At 38.0% G+C, this 27,936-nt stretch overlaps 3 protein-coding genes and 2 pseudogenes across 4 annotated transcripts; 1 reads left to right on the top strand and 4 right to left on the bottom strand.

Moving 5' to 3' along the window:
• The first annotated feature begins 358 nt into the window (after positions 1-358).
• LOC143617358 (uncharacterized) lies at positions 359-2,952 on the top strand. Its single transcript, XM_077089945.1, has one exon. It carries the CDS (start codon positions 411-413, stop codon positions 2,748-2,750), a length of 2,340 nt encoding a protein of 779 aa, XP_076946060.1. The 5' UTR covers positions 359-410; the 3' UTR covers positions 2,751-2,952.
• A 625-nt stretch (positions 2,953-3,577) lies between these two features.
• On the bottom strand, positions 3,578-14,451 carry LOC143617357 (xanthine dehydrogenase 1-like; annotated as a pseudogene). Its single transcript, XR_013150815.1, has 14 exons — positions 14,337-14,451; positions 12,564-12,663; positions 12,106-12,477; positions 9,665-11,076; positions 9,265-9,579; positions 8,929-9,168; positions 8,536-8,820; positions 8,241-8,462; positions 7,915-8,076; positions 7,735-7,833; positions 4,491-4,529; positions 4,178-4,414; positions 3,932-4,105; positions 3,578-3,847 (listed from the first exon to the last, which is right to left on the bottom strand). The product of XR_013150815.1 is annotated as a xanthine dehydrogenase 1-like (transcript).
• A 655-nt stretch (positions 14,452-15,106) lies between these two features.
• LOC143617352 (1-acyl-sn-glycerol-3-phosphate acyltransferase PLS1-like) lies at positions 15,107-18,123 on the bottom strand. The gene is made up of 11 exons (XM_077089943.1): positions 18,046-18,123; positions 17,705-17,827; positions 17,074-17,113; positions 16,890-16,963; positions 16,627-16,686; positions 16,475-16,552; positions 16,211-16,369; positions 16,010-16,135; positions 15,762-15,854; positions 15,418-15,504; positions 15,107-15,331 (listed from the first exon to the last, which is right to left on the bottom strand). The coding sequence occupies exons 1-11, from the start codon at positions 18,121-18,123 to the stop codon at positions 15,107-15,109; spliced, it is 1,143 nt and encodes a 380-aa protein (XP_076946058.1).
• Positions 18,124-21,831: 3,708 nt separating this feature from the next.
• LOC143617351 (heavy metal-associated isoprenylated plant protein 41-like) lies at positions 21,832-22,425 on the bottom strand. Its single transcript, XM_077089942.1, has 2 exons — positions 22,202-22,425; positions 21,832-22,117 (listed from the first exon to the last, which is right to left on the bottom strand). The coding sequence occupies exons 1-2, from the start codon at positions 22,423-22,425 to the stop codon at positions 21,832-21,834; spliced, it is 510 nt and encodes a 169-aa protein (XP_076946057.1).
• Positions 22,426-23,417: 992 nt separating this feature from the next.
• On the bottom strand, positions 23,418-24,535 carry LOC143617350 (DNA N(6)-methyladenine demethylase ALKBH1C-like; annotated as a pseudogene).
• Between the last annotated feature and the right edge of the window lie 3,401 nt (positions 24,536-27,936).

The raw sequence follows: 27,936 nt of genomic DNA, 5'->3' as shown, positions 1-27,936 counted from the left end.
ACACGAATAAAAAGGAAGGTTTTTAGAAGTTTTAATAGCCGTTTTGCTATATTGGATATATGCAGATAAACGAAATAAAATAAGAATAATAGCCAATTAACCAACCACTGGTTGATGCTGTCTTCATGGTTCACCTCAAAGTTCTTGGGTGGAAACATTCAAATATGAAATAGCCAACACTTGGAAAAGACGTGATATCTGGTGGGTTGTTTCCTCTAATATGTTTAAATTCGTATAAAATATTAAAAGAATTATTGTGACAGCTTGTTTTGTGCATTAAACAAATATACATGACTTGTATAAATTGAGTTCAATTCTGATCAGTTTTCAACAAATAAGATCATTCCTTGCTCAAGGTTTTTAGAGATCAGAAGTTTAGAACTAAGAAAACCAAAAGGCTACCTTCTCATATGGTAAGGCTTAGGGAGTTGAGGCCTTGGCCTCAACTTGTGTGCGCTTTTGCTTTTTTATTGATCGCCACTGTCGTTGCTGCTGACAAATCATATAAATATGATTCACCATTGCCTTATGGTGATTGGAAATTGCCTCCACCGGTGAAAAACAAATGGGCATATCCACCTTACTATTACACCTCTCCACCACCTCCGTCGCCATCTCCACCGCCACCATATTTATACAAGTCTCCGCCTCCACCGTCACCTTCCCCACCTCCCCCTTATGTGTATAAGTCTCCACCTCCACCATCACCATCTCCACCACCTCCATACGTTTACAAGTCTCCTCCTCCACCATCACCATCTCCGCCACCTCCATATGTTTACAAGTCTCCACCCCCACCGTCACCGTCTCCACCTCCACCGTATGTGTATAAGTCTCCACCTCCACCATCACCATCTCCACCACCTCCATACATGTACAAGTCTCCACCCCCACCATCACCTTCTCCACCACTTCCATACATATACAAGTCTTCACCTCCACCATCACCATCCCCGCCACCTCCATATATTTACAAGTCTCCTCCTCCACCATCGCCATCTCCACCACCTCCATACGTATACAAGTCTCCTCCTCCACCTGTACACTCACCACCACCTCCATATGTTTACAAGTCTCCTCCTCCACCTATACACTCACCACCACCTCCATATGTTTACAAGTCTCCACCCCCGCCATCACCATCCCCACCACCTCCATATGTGTATAAGTCTCCTCCTCCACCTGTACACTCACCACCTCCTCCATATGTTTACAACTCTCCACCGCCGCCATCACCATCCCCACCACCTCCATATGTTTACAAGTCTCCTCCTCCACCATCACCATCTCCACCACCTCCATATGTGTACAAGTCTCCTCCTCCACCCGTACACTCACCACCACCTCCATATGTTTATAAGTCTCCACCCCCGCCATCACCATCCCCACCACCTCCATATGTTTATAAGTCGCCTCCTCCACCATCACCATCTCCACCACCTCCATACGTGTATAAGTCTCCACCTCCACCAGTACACTCACCACCACCTCCATATGTGTACAAATCTCCACCTCCACCATCTCCTTCTCCACCACCCTCGTACATTTACAAGTCTCCTCCTCCACCATCACCATCTCCGCCACCTCCATATGTTTACAAGTCTCCACCCCCACCATCACCTTCTCCCCCTCCACCGTATGTGTATAAGTCTCCACCCCCACCATCACCTTCTCCACCACCGCCATACGTGTACAAGTCTCCACCTCCACCATCACCATCTCCACCACCCCCGTATGTTTACAAGTCTCCACCTCCACCGTCACCGTCACCACCACCCCCGTATGTTTACAAGTCTCCACCTCCACCATCACCTTCCCCACCACCTCCATATGTATACAAGTCTCCACCCCCACCATCACCATCTCCACCACCTCCCTACATGTACAAATCCCCACCCCCACCCCCACCATCACCTTCCCCACTTCCTCCATATGTATACAAGTCTCCGCCTCCACCATCACCTTCTCCACCCCCACCATATGTCTACAAGTCTCCTCCTCCACCTGTACACTCACCACCACCTCCATATGTTTACAAGTCTCCACCCCCACCATCACCTTCTCCACCCCCACCATATGTCTACAAGTCTCCTCCTCCACCTGTACACTCACCACCTCCTCCATATGTTTACAAGTCTCCACCCCCGCCATCACCATCTCCGCCACCTCCATACGTTTACAAGTCTCCTCCTCCTCCTCCTCCACCATCACCATCTCCACCACCTCCATATGTGTACAAGTCTCCACCTCCACCCGTACACTCACCACCACCTCCATATGTTTACAAGTCTCCACCCCCGCCATCACCATCCCCGCCACCTCCATACGTTTACAAGTCTCCTCCTCCACCATCACCATCTCCGCCACCTCCATATATTTACAAGTCTCCTCCTCCACCATCACCATCTCCACCACCTCCATACGTGTACAAGTCTCCACCTCCACCTGTACACTCACCACCACCTCCATATGTTTACAAGTCTCCACCTCCGCCATCCCCATCACCCCCACCTCCATATATTTATAAGTCTCCACCTCCACCATCGCCTTCTCCTCCTCCACCCTATGTTTACAAGTCTCCACCTCCACCATCGCCATCACCACCACCTCCATATATTTACAAATCTCCTCCACCGCCTTCTCCTTCACCCCCACCACCATACATCTATAAATCACCACCTCCACCATCTAAGTCTCACCCACCACCGGTTTACTACTACAATTCTCCTCCACCTCCGGTCTACTACTAAAACACGAACACTTTCAACATTTCAGCATGCTAAAAGTATAAATTATTTCCTTTCTGTGAAGTTACACATCAATAAATTTTACAATATGTTTTTATTCTTACACAAATGTATCCATGAGTTAATAATGTCTCAATGTGCTATAACCTTGGTATACTTATTTTTTAGACATCATGTACCTTATTGTTCCTTATAATTGATTAATACAATTACTACATCATGATTGGTTTTTCTATCATAATTTATATTTCTGAATGATGAATGTTTGTTACTTGTATTGTATTTTTACCACTTTTTGCATAGCTTATATGATAATAAATGCTTTAAGCCAACTGAAAAAACATGATTAATATATTAACCTTCATTCATTTTTAAGTCTGCATCTCTACCATCACTATCCTTACCACCTTAATATATTTAAAAGTTCTCCAAAATCCACCCATTCCAAAATCCACCCATTCCATCACCATTATCACCACCTACCACCTCCTTCACCCAACCGCCATATGTTTAGCCAAGTATAAAAGATCTAAATAATAAAAGATAAATATATGAAATAAGCAAAAAACCTAACAATTCAAACTACATGGACCATGAAAATTTTAAAGTACAAATGCAGACCAATTCACATATATGACGTATATGATAATGATTTCTTTTTGAAACAGAGTACTTTTCAATGTGGTGTAGTGGTAGGAAGTTTGATTTTTTTAATGGAACTTTTAACATTCTGCCAAGCTCATGCAGTTCTGCAAGAGACTGACTTATTCGCATCAGAATTCAGAAATACATCTTATATATCAATACAAAGTGATCAGTGCACACACTTCTGCATTAATGCATACAACATGGTTTCACTAAACACTGAGTTTGGGTCGGAAATCAGGTTTGACAAATGGCGCACTAAACTCGTCATTACAAGCCATCCGTATCCGCTCGGGAGTTGCAGGATTGTCAAGAGGAAACCAACCATAAGACCCTGATTCAGATCTTGCAGCTATGATTGCATCTTTAATGGCAAAAAATACGGATGAAGCCAGAAAAAATGGTGGTTCACCAACAGCTTTTGATGAATGTATGGCCTTGTCATTTGGTGCATCCTGAGTGTTACATAACATATTAACTATAAAACATACTTCAAACATTTTTGGTCAATTTGTTAAAAAGAGAAATGTTATATGCACCTTGAGTAGGGAAACCTTAAACTTGAAAGGTACATCATTAACAGATGGAATTTTGTAATTTACAGGACCTGCGGTGAACAAGAAACCGGGAGCAATCCATTTGTGAGATTCGTCGCCCCATTTCAACTCCTCAAGAGCCACCCATCCCATACCTTGAACAAATGCGCCTTCAATCTGCATCCAAATACACAAAAAACTTTTTAAAAAATTGCCATCAAGAAATTATGTAAATGTATAAGAATGAACCTGTCCAATATCAATAGCTGGATTGATAGAGAATCCAAGATCCAAGATGACATCAGCAGCCCTCGTGTGGAAATCCCCGGTTAACGTATCGATTTCCACCTCAGCAAATGCGGCTCCATATGTGAAATACCTGAACGGATGACCTTTTCCGGTTTTCCAGTCGAAACCAATGTCGGGAGTGATATAAAACCCGTGTGCAGAAAGATCTACACGCTCAAGATAGCACGCATTAACCAACTACAAAAAAGACATAAATGAAAAACAGTCCTTCAATTGTTAAAATTGCCAAATAATTCAAATGCCATTAATGCACCTCAACAAAAGTAGCACATTTTTTCATAGATGCAATTGGCTCTGTCGAAGCATGAAATGAATCTGACCTGATCCATGACGATGTTTCCACGGATTTTCGAGATGAACGAACCACGTCTTGATCTTCTTCTTCGGTTGCTTGAGATCTGCAATGGTTTTTCGGGGGTGTGGAGGTGACTGCTAAGAAATCTCAAAGATCTCTTGTTTACAGACACAAAAAAGTGGTGGTGGCTCTTATTGAGCATGACCCTTTAATAAGGAGGTGGAGACCTCCTTATATAGAGAGCCTCATGGCCACCATCATGGTACCCTAATGGGCCTAGCCCAGTTAGGGTTACCTCCACAAAACCCCCTCAGCCCAATAACATTGTATTAGTCCATATAATAAAATAAGCCAAACATAATAAATTTAGGGTCGTAAAACCGGGTTTAGTACCATACCCCTACAAGCCCCCCAAGTCCAGCGTTGCTCCTGGGCGCGCAAGCGTCTAGGTGGAGCGCTGGACTTTATGAGGTGTGTTAGGCCATGAGGCGGTTTTTTCCCTTTTCTTCGGCCTTGTCTTTATTGTCTTTGAGTTTTGGGAGGTTTTCTTCATGATGGTGATATGTTGTGGTCTTTATGATAATGATGGTGCCCTGACATGAATAAGATATAGCACGCATCATAACAATAGTGGCGCGAGGCCTGATAAAAGGTAGAGCGCGCATCTCGATAATAATGTAACATAACTTGCGCGCGAGGCGACTTACGGATCTATGAGAATAATAAAGCCTGCGCGCGAGGCGACTTACGAGCTATAAGAATAATAAAAACTGCGCGCGAGGCGACTTACGAGCTATAAGAATAATAAAGCCTGCGCGCGTGGCGACTTACGAGCTATAAGAATAATAAAGCCTGCGCGCGAGGCGACTTACGAGCTATAAGAATAATAAAGCCTGCGCGCGAGGCGACTTACGAGCTATAAGAATAATAAAGCCTGCGCGCGTGGCGACTTACGAGCTATAAGAATAATAAAGCCTGCGCGCGTGGCGACTTACGAGCTATAAGAATAATAAAGCCTGCGCGCGAGGCGACTTACGAGCTATAAGAATAATAAAGCCTGCGCGCGAGGCGACTTACGAGCTATAAGAATAATAAAGCCTGCGCGCGAGGCGACTTACGAGCTATAAGAATAATAAAGCCTGCGCGCGTGGCGACTTACGAGCTATAAGAATAATAAAGCCTGCGCGTGAGGCGACTTACGAGCTATAAGAATAATGAAGCTGGCGCGTGGCCATGTGGGATATTATTAGGCTCCCGCCCTAAGATTCGGATGTCTTCTATTGCGATAACGTGGTGGTGGTATACCACGACAGTCCCCTGGTTCATTGCTGCTAATTGAGGTTGTCCTTATCCTGATTTGGGATTAGACTACTCATTTGTTATGTCGCTTGCGCATAGGCTCTGGCTTTGTGTTATGCGTCACGCGCAGATGTTGCATGCGCGTGCGCGTAGACTGTGCGTCATGCGACGCGCGCAGATGTTGCATGCGCGTGCGCATAGGCTTTGTGTCATGCGCCACGCGCAGATGTTGCGTGCGCTGATGTGATATGCGTGAGCATGTGATGCGTAAGCATATGTAATATGCGTGAGCATGTGATGCGTAAGCATATGTAATATGCGTGAGCATACGTGATGCGTGAGCATGTGATGCGTAAGCATATGTAATATACGTGAGCATACGTGATGCGTGAGCATATGATATGCGACTGCGCTCAAGCATCATGGCTGTGCGCATGTAGAATGGCGGAATGGTTGATCCGCGGTGGTGCGCATGCGACGTGACTTGTGTTAATAGGTTTAATTATGACGGCGCGTTGAGCGGAGCGGAGCCGCGTTCGGTCTTGTATTCGGCGCGAAGCCGTATGGGTTTATGAGGATTCCCAACCTTTAAGTTTGGCGCGTGGCCTTATGGGTTTATGAGGATTCCCAACCTGTTTGGCGCGTGGCCTTATGGGTTTATGAGGATTCCCAACCTTTAAGTTTGGCGCGTGGCCTGATGTGTCCCAACCTTTAAGTTTGGCGCTTGGCCTGATGGGTTTATGAGGATTCCCAACCTTTAAGTTTTGCGCTTGGCCTGATGGGTTTATGAGGATTCCCAACCTTTAAGTTTGGCGCTTGGCCTGATGGGTTTATGAGGATTCCCAACCTTTAAGTTTGGCGCGTGGCCTGATGCGCGCATGCACGGCGACGGAGTGGTGACTCGCGAGCGCGCGTGCGTGGCGGAGGTCTCTTGCGCAAAACCCACATGGTGGTTTCCGCGGTGGTTTCCACGGGCGCTCACGCATGTCGGCGGAATGGTGACCCGCTGGCGAGCATGCGTGGTGGCAGTCTTCTGCGCAAAACCCACATGGTGGAGGTCTTTTGCGCGAAACCCACATGGTGGTTCTCGCGGCGGCACATGCATGGCTGCGGAGTGAGAATCCGCGGGCGCGCGTACATGGCGGCGGAAGTCTGGTAATTTTTGGATCTGCAATCTAAGAGTTAGATCTGCAATTTTAAACCTAAAATCCAGGTCTGTAATCTAGATCTAGATCTGTAAATCAGATCTAGATAGATCTGAAGCTCGGAGCGGATTTAAAGCCATCACAGATCCGGAGACTTGATCATTCGAATCAGGCAGTTTCTTTTTGCACAAATCTGGAAGCCTCTTTTAGATCTATGGATCTTTTTGAGCTTTAATAGAACAAGCCTTGAAGCCTTTTTCTGTAAACTTCTAGATCTGGGTTTTTCCTGGGAGAGATCTGACAGCCGAGACGAAGATCGAAGGGTAGTTCGTTGCGGTCCCACGGATGGCGCCAATGTCGAAGCATGAAATGAATCTGACCTGATCCATGACGATGTTTCCACGGATTTTCGAGATGAACGAACCACGTCTTGATCTTCTTCTTCGGTTGCTTTAGATCTGCAATGGTTTTTTTGGGGTGTGGAGGTGACTGCTTAGAAATCTCAAAGATCTCTTGTTTACAGACACAAAAAAGTGGTGGTGGCTCTTATTGAGCATGACCCTTTAATAAGGAGGTGGAGACCTCCTATATAGAGAGCCTCATGGCCACCATCATGGTACCCTAATGGGCCTAGCCCAGTTAGGGTTACCTCCACAAAACCCCCTCAGCCCAATAACATTGTATTAGTCCATATAATAAAATAAGCCAAACATAATAAATTTAGGGTCGTAAAACCGGGTTTAGTACCATACCCCTACAGGCTCCATTCTTGATTTTATTTGCATGCAGGCACCTAAAACTGCAGCCCCATACATATCAGAACTAGCCGAAGCTGCTGTTAGAGATGCATTAGGAACCTAATCACATATCAAAACTCAAAAGTAATAAATAATGTAACATTCAAAAAATATTATTTTTAATTAAATATCTTTTATTACCTTGTCAGTACTAGTTTCGGAAATAAATACCGAGCTAAGTGGAATATCAAAGGCGGAAGCAGCAATTTGGGCCACTTTTGTATGTAATCCCTGACCCATCTCCACACCACCATGTGTGACTAACACGGTCCCGTCAGTATACACTTGAACCAGTGCACCTGCCTGCAGCCAATGAGCCCAAATACATATTAATTGTTAGTGTTCTTATTAGGGCTTATTAGTATTTGACCAAATATATATAAGACAGGCCATATACTAATAAACCTGATAAGAGTACTCTAATAACTATAATTAGCATTAATGCCGCATAATTAGAAGATAATCACCTGGTTCATGAACTTGGTTGTAAACGCAATGCCAAATTTAGTAGGAACCATGGCAATTCCGCGTTTCTTCCATCGGTTACGAATATTAAACTCTTCAACTTCACTTCTAACTTTTACAAAGTTGCAGGATGTCTTGAGTTCATCCCATAACCGATGCAAAGTACAGTCTTGAATTTGTTGACCAAAGTGCAATATTGACCCGTCACGGATGAAATTCATTTCCTGAAATCAAATCATACTTTTTACTGTTGTGTGCTAATAAATACTAATCTTGGTTAATTATAAAGATCATTACTCTGATTTCTTCTGGGCTTTTGTTAACTTCTATAGCAATTCTTTGAATCCAGTTTTCAGTAATTAGCATACCTTGGGGCCCACCAAAGCCTCTAAACGCGGTGTTACTAGGAAAATTAGTGAAACAAACATGCCCATTAACTCGAACATTTGGAATCTCATAAACATTATCTGACTGATACATCGCGCGTTCGAGTACTGCTTGAGATAAATCGAGTGAATTCCCGGCATTGTTATAGATTTCAAGATCTAAAGCTAGCACCTTTCCTTCATTTGTAAACCCAACCTAAATAATATAATTATATCACCATTTTAGTCAATAATATGTCAAACCATAACTTTGAACAGTTAATATGAAATCTAAACTTTGAAGCTATGCGCTTATGACTTATACCTTATATTTTCCAAGAAAACTATGTCGTTGACCAGATATCTGCATATCTACGTCTCTGTCTAGTGTAAGCATCACAGGTCGGTTCAACAAGTATGCCGGGACAGAAGCAACAGCTGCAAAGTAAGCTGATCGAGTCTCCTTCCCGCCAAATCCACCACCAATTCGTTTCACCTTGCAAACCACTTTTGACATTGGGAGACCGAGCGCTTGGGCCACATACTTTTGGTGCTTTTGTGGTGCCTAAATAAAACCAAATAATAATACAGAAACATTTTTAATCATTATATGCAAAAAAAAAAAAAAAGACTCATTTGTTCTTTGGGTGCGGGTTTTTACCTGAGTAGATGAAATCATGTGAACCTCATTACCACCATCCATGGTCCAAACAAAGGTGCTATGTGGCTCCATGTAGAAGTGTTCTTGACCCCCGATATGAACTTCGCCCTCAATGATCTTATGACATTGGTTTGACTGAAAACATAAGTCAACATCCCCTTTACTTAAACACCTGTGAGAATTCGGATAAAAACTTTTGAGCTTGACAGCATCCTCTATGGATAAGATTGCTGGCAAAGGCTCGTACTCAATCACCACTTTTGTTGCAGCAATCTTTGCGTTTTCGTGAGTGTCAGCAACAACCACTCCTATAACCTGCAATACATAATTAGGATCATAAGACATATATTATATATTATTAACGAACCCGTTTTGACCCGTTAATTCTGAAAATAAGTACCTGACCAACACAACTGATGGTCTCAGAAGCAAAAACTTCCTCGTCTAAAACAACAGGATCGGTAAGATTATCACCCGGGATATCTTTGGCAAAAAAGATGCCAGCAAATCCATGTGATGACCTGGCACCCGAGTCATCGATTGAAAGTAAGCGCGCGTGATCAAAGCAGCATGCAAACCACCAGGTGGCATCGGGGAGTCGTCTGTGTACTCAGCCTCTCCTGTTACTTGAAGTCTTGCTGACATATGAACCTCAGGGGATCCCACAGCGGTTCCATGTTTTGTAATCTCATAATCTTGACTACCCGTGATAGGTGGACGGTGGCACGGCTCGATAGCCGATAGATGCGATTCGGGTACAGATTCGTTAAACGAATCTTGACCATCCATTTGATGGCACACCCACAAGAAGAATTTGAAAAAGAAACTTAAAGTCAATGACTTGCGGAACTCCACCATGCCACCTGGCGCGTGTTCACCAATCACAACTTCCTGTTTCAAGATTTCCAAAGAAGCCTGCAAAAGCTCCTTATTCCACTCCTTGCTGATCAAACAATCTTTTGTCTTTACAGCTGATAATGAAACCGGACCGACACCACCGTAGACTATACAAGCATCCGAAACAATCCATTTATTATTAATCTTTTCAAGAAACACACGCATTCCACCGTTCACAATTGCAATATCATCATCCCGTCTATGAGCCTGCTTAAACTCTTTCACAAACTCAAACTCACGAGTCCACGGAACACAAACCGATAAAAGAATCTCGTTTTCCCCCAAATCCACTTTACGATAATCCAAAAAGAAATCTCCCGCCAAAACCGTTCTAACGGTTCCTTTACAGTCAACAACCTTAAACTTTGCTCCTGATGCCATCCAAAGTGGATTCAAATCTGAAGTCGGGCTCGCAGTGCATATATTCCCGCCAACCGACGCCACATTTCTTATTTGGGTCCCGGCAAACCACTTTAACTGTTGAATAATAGCCTTGCAAGATGATATTTCATAAACCGGTCGTTCTTCAACAACTTTTTTTAAAAATGTTTGAAGCTCGGAGAGCCTAACACCAGCGCCGATCTCCACACCGTCATGGTCAACAGTCAATATATTGAGTTCTGGTACACGGGTCACCGATATGAAAACCGGGTAGTGAATTTTCTTTAACCTGGTTTCGATTCCCAATTCCGTGTTTCCCACAACTAGTTTTGCATCAGGGTATCTTGACTTCAACTCCAATACATGTTTTAACAGTAACGGTCGATGCCATCTGATCCCACCGAGTCCACTTAAGTTCAAATAACTTGATTTCCTCGTTAAAAGCTGTGGCGGGAAAATGAGTTCTTTGTTTGCATACGAAGTTCCATCAATTTCGTTATAGGTCCACAAGAACAGGGTTTACCAGTTGAAGGGTGAAGAGGTATGTACCCGCCTCAACACCAAGCAAGGCGGGTCAACCCACAAGATAAAGACATTATGAAGGCACAAAGCCAAAACCTATGCGCATGGCGCATACAAAACATGCTCAGGCATCATATGCCCAGGCACACATATGCTCGCGCATCACATATGCGCGCAGCGCATCAGCGCGCGGCGCATATCACATGCTCGTGCATATCACATCTGCGCATGAAATATCTGCGCGTGAGAATAAAGAGAAGACCCCGCGCATCCTCAGGGTGAGCGCATATCATACGTGCACATAATCAACCTCGTCCTTATCCAAATCAGGATTAGGGCAACCTTGATTGTGCACATCAGACAACCTTCCAGAAGGTATCTTTTTAAGGAGAAAGAATATGCTGATGTTGATAGCTGCCGAATGAAAGGTCGACAACTCAGCATGACACATGTGTTACCACGTGATTACAACCAACGAGAAAGCGCCAGGTGTCCCAGAGGACACGTGGCGCAGTGCGATGGGAGGAAGCCAACGAGGTTGAGCCCAACCGGTGGTAACCCTAGCACTATAAATACAGCATCAACTCCACTTTGATGACACATTCACACTCAATCATTGACAGTTACAAGCAGTGATATCACATTCAATCATATTGAATTATATTCACTCACAGTCAGTTACAGAAAACACACAGTCACACAATCAAGAGTATTCAGCGATTCAGCAATACTCTGAAGATTCACTGACTCACACATTATTATCTTCTCCACAAAGATACTGATTCTCACGCCGGAGGGTTACCCCAAAGAGGACCCCCCTGTCCCTTTCTGAGGGGTAAGTAACGGCGCTGTTCATTTTGTAGGTGGAAGAACACGGATTCAGAGGAACCATCGGTGAAACAGTTTAATCATACCCGAGGAAAGTAGATCTGCTACCAGTGGAAGAACACAGATTCAGAGGAACCATCGGTGAAACAGTTTAATCATACCCGAGGAAAGTAGATCTGCTACCAGTGAGTAGATCCACGTTTCTTCAAAGGGCAAATAAAGTCACCATCTTTATGCTCTTGTGATGAAACAGAACCACCACTTGAGTATAACAAATCATTAGTTTTTGCAAAGACTTGAAATGCATTGAGAATTGGTCGGTAACCGGTGCATCTGCATAGATTTCCTGCAAGGTTCTCTTCAATTTGGTGTTGGGTAGGTGGGGTTTTGCTGGATCTTAATAATGCATACATAGACATGATAAATCCAGGTGTACAAAATCCGCATTGTGACCCGTGACGACTTGCTAATGATTCCTGAACCGGATGCAAACCGAGCTTCTGATTCCCTACTCCTTCTACTGTGATTACATGCATTCCTTCAACAGAATATAAAGGAGCCAAGCAAGCATTGATTGCATAGTGCCTGAAAAAAAATGATATAAAAAATAGTACTAAAAACAATTGATAAAATAAAAAGTAAATGATTCGGGTATAAAGCGAGAGACTAACACGCATTTGTTCGAGTTATGATCAAAGTAAGATACCATGACAGTGCATGCACCACAACCGCCTTCACCGCAGCCTAACTTGGTTCCTGTCAAACCTGCATCTATATCACCCAAGAGGGAGCAAAGCGAAACAGTACAAGTCAGATGTAATTAGGATACACTATACAGTTGCTTTTCATCATAGTTGTTAACAACGTCAAGTCATGCATCAAATGAGAAAGGAGACATACTAGAACTGATCAAATTATATCTTAACATAGCAACATTGTGTATTTCTATCTTCTACTACTGCTATTTTGAACCATAACTTTGTATCATCTAGTATGAAAAGTAATCAGATATTTGTATAAAGATTGTGAATGCGAAAAGTATATCATCATTTAAGGATAACATATCAAGTATAGATAGAAGAAACCTCAACTCCAACATCAATTATGTAATCCGATTGTAGTTCAATTTACAATTTCTCATGAAACTTAGCATATATTATTAATTATTGAGGTCATTTTAGTAACTGTGGTTTGTCAATTACGCAACTTTAGTACCGTCTTTGAAGTTATTACAAATAGCTACCTCACTTTTCTAAAACTTGCCATTTTAGTATATTTTTTTAACATCGTCTATTTTGTTCGTTAAGTCAGGGTAAATTGGTAATTTTGTTTATTTTTTCTTTTGAGCTAAGTGTTGTTTTGATACCTGTGGTTTGTTCAATTATGCAATTTTGTTTCTTTTTTTATTTTATTGCAACTGGATACTTGGATTAGTTTGGATACATAGGCAAGAGAGACATTACATATTACAATTAAAAGATAATCTCTAACCTTAAATAAACATATCCCCCCCCACCCCACGCGCACTCATCTATCCTTCAAATCCTACCGTTGTTCATCTTCAAGTTCAATGAATTACGATATGGTGTTTTGCCCATGTGGTTCATCAGTCGTCATTCATCTAAATGTTCAATTGATGTTATAATGAGAGGTGCGAAGCTGTGGGATTGTTATTTGGCTTGATCCTCCGATGTGTCAAAGATTTTGAGCTACTGGAAGTAAATCGGCAATCAAGAACAAAAGGCTAAAAAATATGTTATCCATTTCATGGTTGTTATTCATCTTCTATCATGTATTTTAGTTACCTTTTAATTGTAATATGTAATGGCGCTTTTGATTTACCTATGTATCCAAAAGTAATCAAAGTATCCAGTCGCAATAAATTCAAAAAAAGGTACTAAAGTTGCTTAATTGAACAAACTACAGGTATGAAAATGACAGTTAGCTCAAAAGAGAAAATAAATAAAATACACGAAATTACCAATTTACTCTTAACTTAATGGAAAAAATAGACGGGGTTAGAAAAGGTACTAAAATGACAAGTTTTAGAAAAGTGAGGTGGCCATTTATAATAAATTCAAAAATGGTACTAAAGTTGCGTAATTGAACAAACCATGGGTACTAAAATGACACTTAACTCTATATTATTACCCATAAAAAACAGTATCTTTTTGTTTTTGAACAGCGTTTGCAACTAACCCAATACCCAAGTGAGCGACGCTCTAGACCCTGACTCATCCAGGAACACCCCTTTGAACACCCCCTTGAGTCAGGGTCAGGTTTCAAACCTAAGACCTCAACCATCACCCGATGCCATTGGACCAAAAGGCAAACCGATAAAAAGCAGACAGCAGACAACAGTATAATACAGGACAGTGTATAGCATAAAGCACATCAATCAGAATTCAAAGATAAAAGAAGATAAGGCTTGTAGTGTTATAAACCTCTGAGATATTGGAGTAGTGTTAAGTGAGCCAAACCATCAGGAAGAACTTTACAGACTCCATTAACATACAAAATAGCTTCATTTGATGCTTCTTCTCTCTTTAATGACCCCATAAGCTTGCTGTCTCTGTGTGTAAAATGTAAAGATTACTGCAAAGTACAAATTTTGAGATAAAAAATCAATCAAACCAAAACATGTTTTGTACTTTTGTTTATGTTTCGTGGAAACTCAGGTTGAGTAGTCGAACTTCTCTTATGTATCACACGTCAGCAGTCTTTATCTGTTGTGGCTCTGGATGGTAATTTACAAACATGCCCCCGGGTTTCCACTTTCTATTGGCCAATCATACCAAATACCAATCATTGCATGCTTTTTATCCAATTTGTTATATTATTTCTGGAAAAGCTTGTATAGATAATAATAATAATAATAATAATAATAATAATAATAAAATCAGCACTTTTATTTCATAATTACTACACATCACCAAGAACCAAACTTAGAACACCAAATGTGTTTCAAAAGGCTACATAAAGTGACACTAGACAGGTATAAGTACAACACCATAATGACTATAATGGCACATAAATTGAAATATTTACCATATTAGTACAACAAGAGAAATAGGCTGCTACTAATGGCTAATAAATGAACATTTACAAACAGCAATTGGCTTACAGATCCTGTTTTAAGGCTTCATAGAATCTACAAAAGGGTAAAACTCGTTGTACCCAAAATGGATCAAAACTTTATGTCGGATCAGTTTGATCAGGGAATAAGTTTCTGATTCATCGTGTCTTCTTTATAATGGATTGTTTGTGATAGTAGAGAGTTTGATTTTTCTGATTGAGAGAACAGAATTAGAGTCTGCATCAAGATCACAACAAATAACAAAAGTAGTGCACAAAATGCAATTGTTCCCCATGAGAACGAACACCATTCGAAGAACTTGACGGCCCCAAATAACAGAAGACATGACCAGACAATAACCACCTGTTTCATATAAGAAAACCAAAATGGTAAAAGAGTGTGTCAAAAATGAGATAAAATTGTGATCAAGTTCGGGGTAGATGCCTTACAAATAAGGATTTCTTTGGTCTTCCAATATTATGGCATTCGGTGCCCGCAAATGAGTTTTGAGACTTATGTAACTCCAATGAAGCGTCCTGAAAACCCGATCCGATTAAAGATGGTGCTTTCAAACGGGTTGAGTGTCTACAGATTTGTGTTTTTATGTACCTTTCTAAATCGTTTTATTTAAAAGATTATCTTCTTATTGAAAAAAAATATATTTTGCATACTAACTATTATAATAAATTTTATAAATTTCAGACAAAATGATTTTCTTGTCATGAGCATGTTACATAATTTGTTATTGATGAAATGGTGAGTGCCAATAACATGTGATAATAAACTATAATACCTTTTCGAAAAATATGTCTCTACACCATTGTTTGATGCCACTGTCGGTTTCTGGCAGTTCAGAAATCAAGTGTCTCTTGATGTGTATGTGTACCTACAAGAAACAGTTTTATAGGTCCTTTTATAGCATACCGTGAGTAAAATGTATATTGGAAATGAAGGTGAAGCAAAGATGTCGATGTATTGGTATTTTGTTAAAACAAAGACAAGTATGAAGTTTTTGTGAACTGCATAAAACCATGGATTTACTGTGGAAGATCTTCCTCTGAACATTCTTAATATTGTTGGTAACGGTTCGTCTTTGGGAATAGCCACCGTACAGTTATAAATTGCTGGAACAAACGAACGCAAGTGATTGACTGCAGCAACAAAACCCTGAAAGATACAAAGTTGAGAACCACAGCATCGGTATCCTATCGTAATCAATGTTAAAGAAAATAGATGTTAAACCTTTGTTCTAGGAATCAAAATATTCCTAGGAATCGGTAACTTCATTGCAATAGCATACTCCTGAGCAGCAATAAGCTTTGCCTGTGTAAAGCGAGTCCCTTCTACAAAAACAGCTAACCAGAAAGGCATTGGGAAATCGGTTAGGTTCTCAAAACCTGCCTGCAAAAAAAGATGAAATAATAATAACAATAATAATAATAATGATAATATTAGTAAATAAAAGAGTGACAAAAGTTTTAGTTTATGAATTTCTTGAAAACTCACCTTCAATGTGTTTTCATCTTTGGACCAGCTTCGTTCCAAAAATATATATTCTGTAAACCACATTGACCAACCGATTACCTGCATAAGTAATTAAGCATAAAGCATACCGTCTATGATGAGTGGATGAGTATATGTAAATGTAATTAACTAACCGGGAGGAACTTTAATGACTTTTTAATTAAAGAAAGAGTGCTACCAAGACAACCCGAACGCTGCAAACAAGAAATGAAAATAAATAAAAGAATAATGACATAAGGTTTAACACAGAGAAACTGCTTTACATTTGAAGAACAGTTGGTTTGAAATTAGGCGCATAATGCACACATATTGCAGTTTTCAAAGTTAAAAGGTCAAAACCTACGTGAAACCGAATGTTTAATTTGCTAGTTTAATGCTGCAAACATCTAACAGTTACCTGAGCCAAGACCCATCCAATGAGCCAATCAATGTCGCTTTTATGGTTGCAAATAAGTAGCGCGCGTTCTTTACCTGAAGATAATGGAAATATTTTCTCAAGGCTGCATACAAATGTGATACTTTTAACTACATGAACAACTGAACTATACCACAAGTGACTAAGGAGTAAGGATATCTCTTACCTATTAAGTCAAGTGTTTCAGAATCTACATACAAATTTACCTGCAAAAAGGTGAAACAAATCACCCTCAAAGTTGTAAAACTTATTACATAGTGATGAATGATGATAGCACAAGCTTTATTAAATGTACGTATGTGTGCATCCACTTGGAATATATGAGGAAGGACAGGAAGCCAATATTGTCTTATATAATTAGAATATACATATATATAATTTTTATGTTTTAGCAGGGTTCTATGATATAGTAAGACCATTTGTTATGGTCTGGCGGCCGAGGTGTTTTAGTGCCAAGTCACCAACTTTAGCGGCGGAGCACCTAGCCGTGCAAAAGAAACGGGGCGCCACCTTTCTCCTCTCTTTCCTGGTAGTGCATTAGTGCCCAAAGGGTTCAAAAGGTAACACTAGCCATCAGTCATATCTTTTTTTTTATGTCTAGTTAAAAACCTAGTTAACCCACAATACACTAGTTAAAGACAGACTAGTTAAGGCCCCATTGCCTACGTGGCAGTGACGTGGCTAGTTAAACCATAACGGATAGCCTAATTAAGGAAAATGAAACAAAAGCTTTGAGAAATATGAGAAATATAAAAAGTATACAATAATAATTAATAGTAACAATAAAGTGAAAGCACCTTAACATGTGCCCACCAGTCAAAAAGCCATATGACCTCCAACCACAACAATTCTGCAAGGTGAGCATTGATCTTCCTATACACATTCTTTGAACAAGGACGTATAGCAACAAATAATAACGCCTGTTAATAAAATAAAAGAATCAATTCTTCATTACAAAATTTATCTTCAGAAATAATTTCATACAACGTACACTTCAAAGTTGAATATGTATACTTTAACACGTGTTGCTAATTAAATATATGATAAAATAAGCATAACATTTGTCTTGTCTTGAAACATTGATATATTTGAAATGCCTTATAAAAGACAAAACCAAGGCTAGAATCCATAATAATACCTGGAGAAAATTGATGATGAGACCAGATAGAAGGAAGAGTAGGCCAATAGGTAAAACGACGACAGATGCAATGGCCATTGCGAAAGAAAGAAAAAGAAAGAATGAGAGGTGACTTGCGGGATTGAAAATAGTTTGAATTTTACAAGAAAAAGGAAAAGAGAGAGGATGAGAAAGAAACATAACGGGATGACGAGTGGATGAACCACCGACTTTCTCGTTCGTTAACACCCACTATAACTCTATATTCGCGCATTCCGGAATTAAGCATATGTTTATTTGTTAGTCGGTTTAGTTTGGTTTCAGATTGACAACGAGAAATTTGAATTTTGAGTTTTTAAAAACCGATGGGTTTTGATTTTTTCGGTTTTGTTATTTAGGCTGGACCGAAAAGGCGAAAATGATAATTAGACAAAAATAATCAATTTAGACGTAAATGTTTTTTTGTTATTTAATTCTTATTGAATTATTATACATTTGGGCTAGGATATTTAGGAAGTACTATAAATTAAATAGTTATAAATAATATAAATTTCAATAAAAAATGAAAATATATAAGTTCGTTTTGGTTTTTCAGTTTTAGTTATATGAAAAATCGAAATTGAACCGAAAGTTGGGATTTTATGAAAACATAAAACCATATCACGATTGTTGTTTTATTTCAGTTGATTTTTTTTATGCACGCCCCTAATTTGTTGATATACGTCCGTAAAATGCTTTTTAATAAATACACTTTTTTTTTCCTTTTTAATGTTTTACAACCTGCAAGTATTTGTTTTTGCTCTTTAGATTAAAACATAACTTTAGTAATATTTGTGTATTTTATGATTACGTCAGCTTTAATATCATCCATCATTTTACTCTGTAAATCCTAACAATAGCAGAGTTATGATAAAGTCTGAGAAGTGTAAGATTTGACAGTCTTACCTCTACCCATTAAGAATATGGATATTGCTTCCGGTGAGACTCCAGCTTGATAGTATTTTTGCATCAAGCCTTGGACATAAGGCACTACTAGGTTACGTCAACTTTAATATATGAAGCATAAATAAATGCAAACAGATTGTCGACTTTAGATATTTTTTTGTCTTATTTTAGAGGGTGTTTGGCTAAACTTATTTAACTCTAAAAGTGCTTTCGGCAAAAATGTTTATTTACTTTATGGTATTTTCAAAAGGTAGTTTTTAAGAAAAATGTTTGGATTAGTTTTTGTGGTTGAAAAGCCAAAAAGTAGGTAAAATGACCAAAAAATACATTCTTATATATTTACTAGTTTTACAAATAATGGAATGGTGGGTATATTTATAATTTGGCATTTCAAAAACAAAAGGCTTGGATTTCTTGTTTCAGAAAACCATATTTTTAACACACAACAAAAAACGAAACCTAAAAATGATTTTATGATACCCAAACATGCTTATTTGTTTTTTGAAAAGCTCGACCAAACACACCCTTAATTTTGTTACAAGTACATTATCATAACTATATGAACTAGTTATGATTTCCCTTTTCATATTCCATGTATCATCTGAGTTAGGTTCTGGACCCGCAACACAACTCCAATCTTCATCACGCTCAGCTTCATTATCATCAATCTCATAAATTCGCTTTATGCCGTTTCACATCATATTCACATAGAAACATGTAATTGCCCTCATTTTCAGCATTAGCATATTCATTAGGAGTCATGGCGTTCCTGTAAATCCAATCCCCTTATGAATATATTCTCGGTGTCTATTAACTAAGCACAAATGAAAGCCGCATAAAGTCATTAACAATCGTCACACTCGATCATTACAACTTATTAATAGAAAAATGTTTATACAAAGAAGTCTTTTGAGGTTTGTGAATTATAACTATCTCTTTTCATTTTAAATTTTATTGTTTTATTACTTAGGTACTTAGTTAATTAATTACACATCTTTTGTTTATTTTGGGAAATATTGCCATATTGAAATTTTTAGAGTTGGGGTTCATAAAATAACATAAAAACAATTCAAAAGAGATACTGTGTTTGTGCAGAAAATAACATAAAAAAAATTTTGCAACACAATTCTATAATAGATATTGGGTTTGTTCTTACTGTAAAGAAATTTGTAACATGATTCTATAAACACATGAATTGACTATAAGCTACCATATATATTCTTTTATTTCGGTTAGTGGTTGAGGGGAAGGGGCACTCATAGGTATTACCCATCCACCGGTCAATCCCGTACTACCATATCATTTCTACTCTCATGTACCCACAAACCACAAATTCACCAGCGGCATCTACCCACAAGTACCCTAGAACTTTATAGTGTTTTTGTTTTTTATAATAATAATAATTAATTACTCATTTATTTTTCCAATTGTTATATATTCTTCATGGCAAAGGTTTGCCATGAATTACAATTTAGCAAACTACCCACATAGTTAGGGATGGGTTTGTCATGTGGTAAACTACCTATGAGCCTTACCCACACTAGTGCCCCTTCCCCTCTAATAGCTGAAAAAGGACTCATGTTTATGATCGAATTAACCATCCCTAGCATCGATCACGTGTGCACACGTCTACTTAGTTATTACACGGGTGAGCCAATAGATATTAAGCATGAATATAAATAAACAAACAATTGATTAAGCACATGCATAATATTGAAAAATCAGATAAGTTGGAACAGGGGGGGTCTATTTAATAAATGGGTGGTTCTTCGAAACCACCCGAATTTCGAAATAGTAACGTGTTTATATATAGAAAATATTAAAGAAACTATCTTATAAATTAGAAAATGAACCACCCTATTTACATTAAAGGCGCTAGTAGCTGGTAAATAGTTGGTTTTGTAAATTGAAGGTCACATGTTCCATTGTAACTTCTAGCGAGTTCTTTTATTTTTATTATTATTGTTTTGTTTCTAATTCAGCCTTATATTATATATCAATTTAGGGTTTTATAAAACACACAGACATAACGCCTGCCTCTCTCCCCTCCTCAAACTCACACACGCGGCTACCGGGAATCACCGCTGCTGCCTGCTGCTTTTCCGACCGACCACACACCACCGTTGGTCCATTGCTCATTCCTCCTGACTTGCTACTCTTCCTCGAATCCTCCCACTTTGAAGGTAAGTTTACATTCATTTGTTGAATAATTGTTCTTGTTAATTGTTCTTGATGTTGTTTATTGTTAAGTTATTTATTAAATTTTAGATTTAATTTATTAGTTTGTTAGTTTTAATTAGTTAATTTGTTAGTTTTTAATTTGTTAGTCTGTAATTTCTGATTTGTTAGTTTTAATAGTAACTCACATCATCATTTTCACCTCTTGTTGTTAATTTTTTTTTTCAAAACCGTACCCTGTGTGGGTTTTTGTTGGTGACTTAATCTTGTATGTTTGTTTAATTACCTTAGGGCTTTTGTTATACACATGATTAGGAAGGTAGAAGGTATATACATGAGTAATTGGATTAATATTGTGTTTGGTGATGATTTCAAATTGGGGGTTTAGACTAGCCGAACCCTAAGTGTTTCAAAATTGATTCATCGGCTTGAACCATCGAACCTCGAACCGATCCGAACCTCGAATCGACCTGAATCTCAAGCCATCAAACCGACCCTTTTATACCCGACTCTATGAAATTGAAGCATCTAAAACTAGTGCACCACCTGAAAAAATACCTAGATCCGCCACTGAGTTGGAAGTTTTGACAGTAAGAGGAGTATTCTGTTTTTCCAAAACTAATCAAACTTCCTGCATTCGCCTAACTTAAAGGAACTAGTAATCTATTTTATGTTCTTATAAACCTAGGTGTTACATTTTTCTGAACTGAAACTTCCCACATTCGCCAAGCCTAAAGGTATCATCCGCATCCAAGCCATCGCCACGTTTATTTTCATACCCGGGCCTGTATAAGATGCGATGTTGAAGTTATCACATGAAACAAGCACAAGGTCTTCCATATGCCCCAAGTGCTGCAGGTTCCGGTACGAGAACGGTTTCTTGAGTTTATGTGTTATGATGATTACACCATTCTCGGAGAAAATGGTGTGGGCGTTCATGAAGAACGCCCTAACAAGCGACCGGTGCAAACTGTTGAAAAGAATATTGCTAATTAGCGATCATTTAGTGTATGTAACATGTTGTAATCTTATTCAATAAGTACATTTATGTTACCTGATAACATCCTGAGAAGACTCATATCCGGCATGGAACCCCGCATGCGGGAAATTGTGCACGATCTTGTCAAACACTTTTCCCGCCAGGTTCAGGTTTGATTTCATGGATCGGGCATCAACGCCATGAAAGACTTTGGCTCCCGGTGCCACCAAATTGTCAATGTTGACTTTCCCTTTCTCATAGCGCTCAATCACGGTTTCTGCAGGCGGAACAACGTGCATGTTAGCAAATTAATTAACAAGATTAGGGTTAATCTGAAAAAACAAGAAAAGCTACCATAGCTGCCATATGAGGTGGTAACAATGTTTTTGCCACTCCTAAGGGCGACGGCGAGTGCACTAGAGAACTAGAAGTTCTCGTCCAATTATATAAATACTAATTGGACTTTTATAATAACTAATATCCATCGTTTGCGGGAATTGTATGCCATTAGATCAAACGATTCACATTGCCAAAGCGCTAAACTTAGAGATTAATCATACACGTGTGTTATGCTGAATTTAGTAAAAGCTATGAAATGAAGCTACTTAATGGTGATATACATCAATGTTATTGTTTATATCGTCTTAAAATGGAAACAGTTTACTTGTTCCAAGGGGTCACAAATATATCATCATCATCATCATCATCATCATCGTACTCAGTTAATCCCAACAATAGCAAAGTTATGATAGGGTCTGAGGAGGGTAAGATGTAGACAGCCTTACCTCTACCCCGTAGGAATAGAGAGGCTGATTCCCGTGAGACCCCCGGCTCAATAGTAGTTTTGCATCAAGCCTTGGACATAAGGCACATAGTACTTAACCACCGGGACACCGGCCGATTGGTGCGTATACCCTGCCTTTCGGCTATCAACCCCACCACATGATGTCTGATTAACCTTCCGCCACTTTTAACGTTATTTTCATGAGATTAGTAAAATAACGTCAAAATTATGTAATTTCACTTTTGTCCATCCGAGGGTTCACACATATATACATTATATGGGACACATATATGTACCACCTATATATGTCTTGGTATAATGTAATGACAAACCTCATAAAATGGATATGGGAAAAAGAATTGATCATCATTCCAAAGTTTCATCCTGAAAAAAAAAAAAAGAAAAGAAAATTAAAAGTCATTCATACTTTGACAACGAAAAAAAATAAAAGTAATCCACAAATATCTGCTGCGTTATTCATCAACCTTAAAATGAAAAAGATTACCATCAATACTCTCTAAAGGTAAGATTTAAGCGACCAGGGCGCATACCCGTTGCTTCTCTAAGCAACGCTGGAGCAGTGTTTGAAAGAATACCGGTAACACCATGATATACTAATCTTGATTTCCCGCCAAATATCAAAACATCCCCTGATTCTAAAATCACCTTATTTGCTTTAGCAGCAGCTCGGGTCTCACCGTATGAAAACTCTACAGAGTCACCAATTGACAATGATACAACATGCACTCCTTTCTTCAAGCTATCTTCGCTTTCATTCTTGTCCTGAACATACCAACATGATAGTTAAAATCACAATCTTAGTTTCAAAAACCGGAAACGTTATATTCAATTTTAACTGATATACGTATCGTACTAATTAACCACTTGATGCGGAGGAAAACAGTACCCCCTCCATAAGTCACAACAAGATTATTGTCCACATCTCGATTTTAAGTTGTCACGTGGTTACAATTTACGAATATTCATCTTAAAATAATCTGTGAGAATTTACATTATTCTCAATAGGCAATCATATTAATGGAAGTGGTAACATATGACTAGTTTAAAAAAGAAAAACACATTATTAATAAAAAGAGAAATCTTGAAAATTAAAAGAAAAAGAACATATAACCTGATGAAGACCAAGGCTGCCACATTCGGTATAAAAATTGACGATGCAAGTATCCGGTGACATGGACGGAACACCACTCCCTTCATCTGAACCGGCTCGAATAAAGTCGTTTGCATTTTGTATTGCTTTATTAACCATACAATGAAACTCTTGAGGTCAGTGTACATGTTTGTGTCGGGGTCCCAATTTTTACCGAGACGCATCATCTGTAAATGCAGCTTTCTTCCATCACCAATTCCAAGGCTCCTGCATTTGTTTACAATACTATAGGCTGAAATATATATATATATATATAGAGGACGGATATATTAAAAACCCTTGATAGATGAAAAAACAAACCTTGAAAACCCATCAACAACAGTTGATTGTAGTTCATCTATGGACCAAAACTGAAGTTTCTTATTTGGCTAAAATATATTATACAAAAGGACAAAATAAGGGTAATTTAGTCATGAATATTGGAGTCTCTCCCTCCCCTCTGTACATCAGCCATCCTTTTCAACTATTTGCTTTGTACTATCCAAACCTTTTAATTTATGTTTATTATCGAGCAAGCACTACCACTATACAAAACAAATCTTGATAAAAGAGGAATACAACTATCTCTTTTCTAATGAAATAAATCTATTTCAGAAAAGTTTATATTTTCTTAAAAGCGAGCCATTAGTGAACCAGTTTGTGTATTCTTGTGTATGTAAAATTTATTTTGAAATTTAAAAATTAAATTTATAATTAATGTTACAAATTTTTTAATATGAAACAAAATATTAAGTTTAAATATTTTTATATAAGAGAACATGGACTATTCTTAAATATACACATTTTTTTAAAATAGGTTTACATATTTTAATATACGTTAAAATAAGTTTATATTCTTAAATGGTTAAATAAAACATTATTTTAAAATAAATTTACATTTTTTTAATATGTAACAATTTTTTAAAAATAAGTTCACATATATACTTTCAAATGAGTTTACATATATTAATGAAAATAAATTGACATGCTTTTAAATGAGTTTACATATATTAATGAAAATAAATTGACATGCTTTTAAATGAGTTTACATGTATTAAAATAAGTCTACATATTATAATAATTGTAGCAATTTTTAAATAATTTCAAACATAAATGAAGATGGAATGTATTGTTTTTAAAAAGAGAGAGAAGACAAGATAAGAGACGTGTTAGATTTTTATAAGTTTGTCGATCTTGAAGAAGTTGAAAAAGGAGACGTTTCACGGGATCGCGATTTTGCGTCTTGGAGTATTTGAAAGGCGAGAAACAAGAAAATCTTTGAAGGTAAACAAGTGAAGATGGAAGATTTGAATGAAGAAATTAAATCGCTCGGATTTCGTTGGTACAAATATAGATCAAAAAATAGGAAGATAGATTGGTCAAGGTGGTGTAATTTTTCCTTCATGTAGCTCTTTTCTTTGTTTTGTTAGTGGCGTCTCTCCGTTTGTGAAGGTTGCTTTTTGTTGTTCGGTGTTATTTATAAAAGTCATAAGAAAAAAAAAGGAATGATAAAAACATCACTTTAGTAATATTTGTATATTTTTGTGATTACGTAAACTTTAATATATGAAGCATAAATGCAAACAGATTGTCGACTTTTGATAATCTTTTAATTTTTTTGTTTTATTTTTAATTTTGTTACAAGTAAATTATCACAATTCACAACTATATGATAATATGAAGTTATGAACCAGTGCGCACAAACGAGCTAAAGCATGAGCCCAATCATAAGTCCAGCCCAGAAACATGCCGACCCAAAACTTTAAGCATTCCCGCAATCCGAAGAAAACGAAAGTTAGATAAATCTACTATGAACCCGCTAGCCCACCAGTCACTATAAGACCTTGATCCTGAAAGTAGAGGTGTACAACACAGGTGTTTTTTTTTTCCAAACCGAACTGGTTTGGTCAAAGCCTTGTCAAAACCGGTTTGACCCAAGCCGGTTTAGGAACAGGAGAGGCCGACCTGGTCCAGCTCGGTTCCGTTTAACCGGTTTTAAAACCAGTTTGGTAGATCATAAGGGGAACCGGTTTGGGTGAAACCGGTTTTATTGTCAAACCGGTTCGATTCGGTTTGCATAGAACCGGTCCCAAACCTGTTTTTTTGTACACCTTTTCCTGAAAGTAAAGTCATGGGGTATACTCTAATGCCCAACATAAGTTAAGATGATATTGCACTTTAAATATGAATTAAACTACTCTCCACTAGTGTTAAGTTTATTAAAAAGTCCTATGGATTATGCTTTTCACGGGTTAAAATGAACGATATGCATTAACTATGTATTAATTACTAATTGATTTGTTAAAAATTATTAGAGTGAGATGGAATTAAATGGATTAAACCATTTCTTTTAGATGAGATGGAGTGAAAGAGAGGAAAATGAGTGATGTGCAGCTTATGTGGAATTAGGATGTGTTAGAGTATATCTTATGGCCTAAGGGTTTGTATCATATAAATCTCTCTCGATATATATATATATGTTATTGTACAATAATATATTATCATACATTACGTACGCGACCTTCCAGAGCGTTGGATTAAAAAACAGGCAATGGCAGTTTCGTAAATAACCCAAACTAGTTCATGATCAAATTCATCGATTACAAATCCAATTTGATCCAAATTCTGAACTCATCGTCTCATCCAATTTCTAAACCCTAATCAAAGCATAAAGTATGAAATCTCTAAAGTCAAAAACCAAATTCAACATGAAACGTCGTTGAATATCAAGAATCTTCAAAAATTGATCAAAAATGATGATTTAATCAATCAAATTGATGTGTAGAAGGATTTAGATTCATCAATCGATTGTGAAATTGCAGAATACTATACTCGATTGAGCTCTTATTGCGGTTCAAAATATCACGTTTAAACATTCTGAACAAAACTAAAAACACTAAAATGCTCTGACCAAAACAAATTTAAACGTTCAGACCAAAACGAACACCTTTAAACGTTCAAGTAATACGTTCAATTACCCTCAATTAATACTCTTAAACTAAAACGTTCAAGTAATACGTTCAAAAGTTCAAGTTTAAACGTTCAAGTTTAGAAGTTCAATTCAAAAGTTCAAGTTTAAACGTTCAAGTTTATACGTTCAATTCAAAAGTTCAAGTTTATACGTTCAGTTTATACATTCAAGGTTAACAAAAAAGGTTTAGAAGTTCAGCTTATACATTCAGACCTTTAAACGTTCAGTAACATAAAAATTGAACAAACCTAAAACGTTCAGAAGCTTAGATATGAATTTAAACAACTGTAACATGAAATTGAACACTGAAATCACTTCATATAATCTCGTAATCATCAAACAATCATCAATCGGCCTTCAATTTTATCATCGATATCATCATATGAACAAAATATGAAACGTCTGTAACTGCCTTCATTTATAAATAAAGCAATCTGATGGCTTGAGAGAATGGTTGTTTTACATTTTTCATTTTTTAATATTTATTTTTTGGAATTTAATTTTTTTTATTGTAAGAAAGTTAATAATATACTTAGGGTTTGATGATGAAAGGGTTTCATAAATAAATGATATGTTATAAACCGTTTAAAAGCTATATGGATTTGGTGACGCATGACCCACTTATGTTTTTTACTATAAAATTGTTTATCAATTATAAAATAATATCTTTTTTTTAAATTTGATATTAAATTTTAGTATATTCCTATTTTATATGATTTTCATATCAAATAATTGGTAAGATTAGTTTTTAATTTAATGAGATATTATAACCCGTTTAAGAGCTATCTGGTTTTGGTAAGACCCATACCCATGAATTTGGGTTAAATCAATGAGAGACCTCCATTTGAATATCAAGCAATCTAGTGGCTTCCATAAAAGGGGAAGCGACCACATCGCGACACGTA

The sequence above is a fragment of the Bidens hawaiensis genome, unplaced genomic scaffold, assembly GCF_021521415.1.
Source record: "Bidens hawaiensis isolate Kalapana, Puna unplaced genomic scaffold, B.hawaiensis_p1.1 tig00054034_1, whole genome shotgun sequence".
Lineage (NCBI taxonomy): Eukaryota > Viridiplantae > Streptophyta > Magnoliopsida > Asterales > Asteraceae > Bidens > Bidens hawaiensis.
The sequence above is the reverse complement of the archived record's forward strand: the minus strand, read 5'-3'. Positions and strand labels throughout refer to the sequence as shown.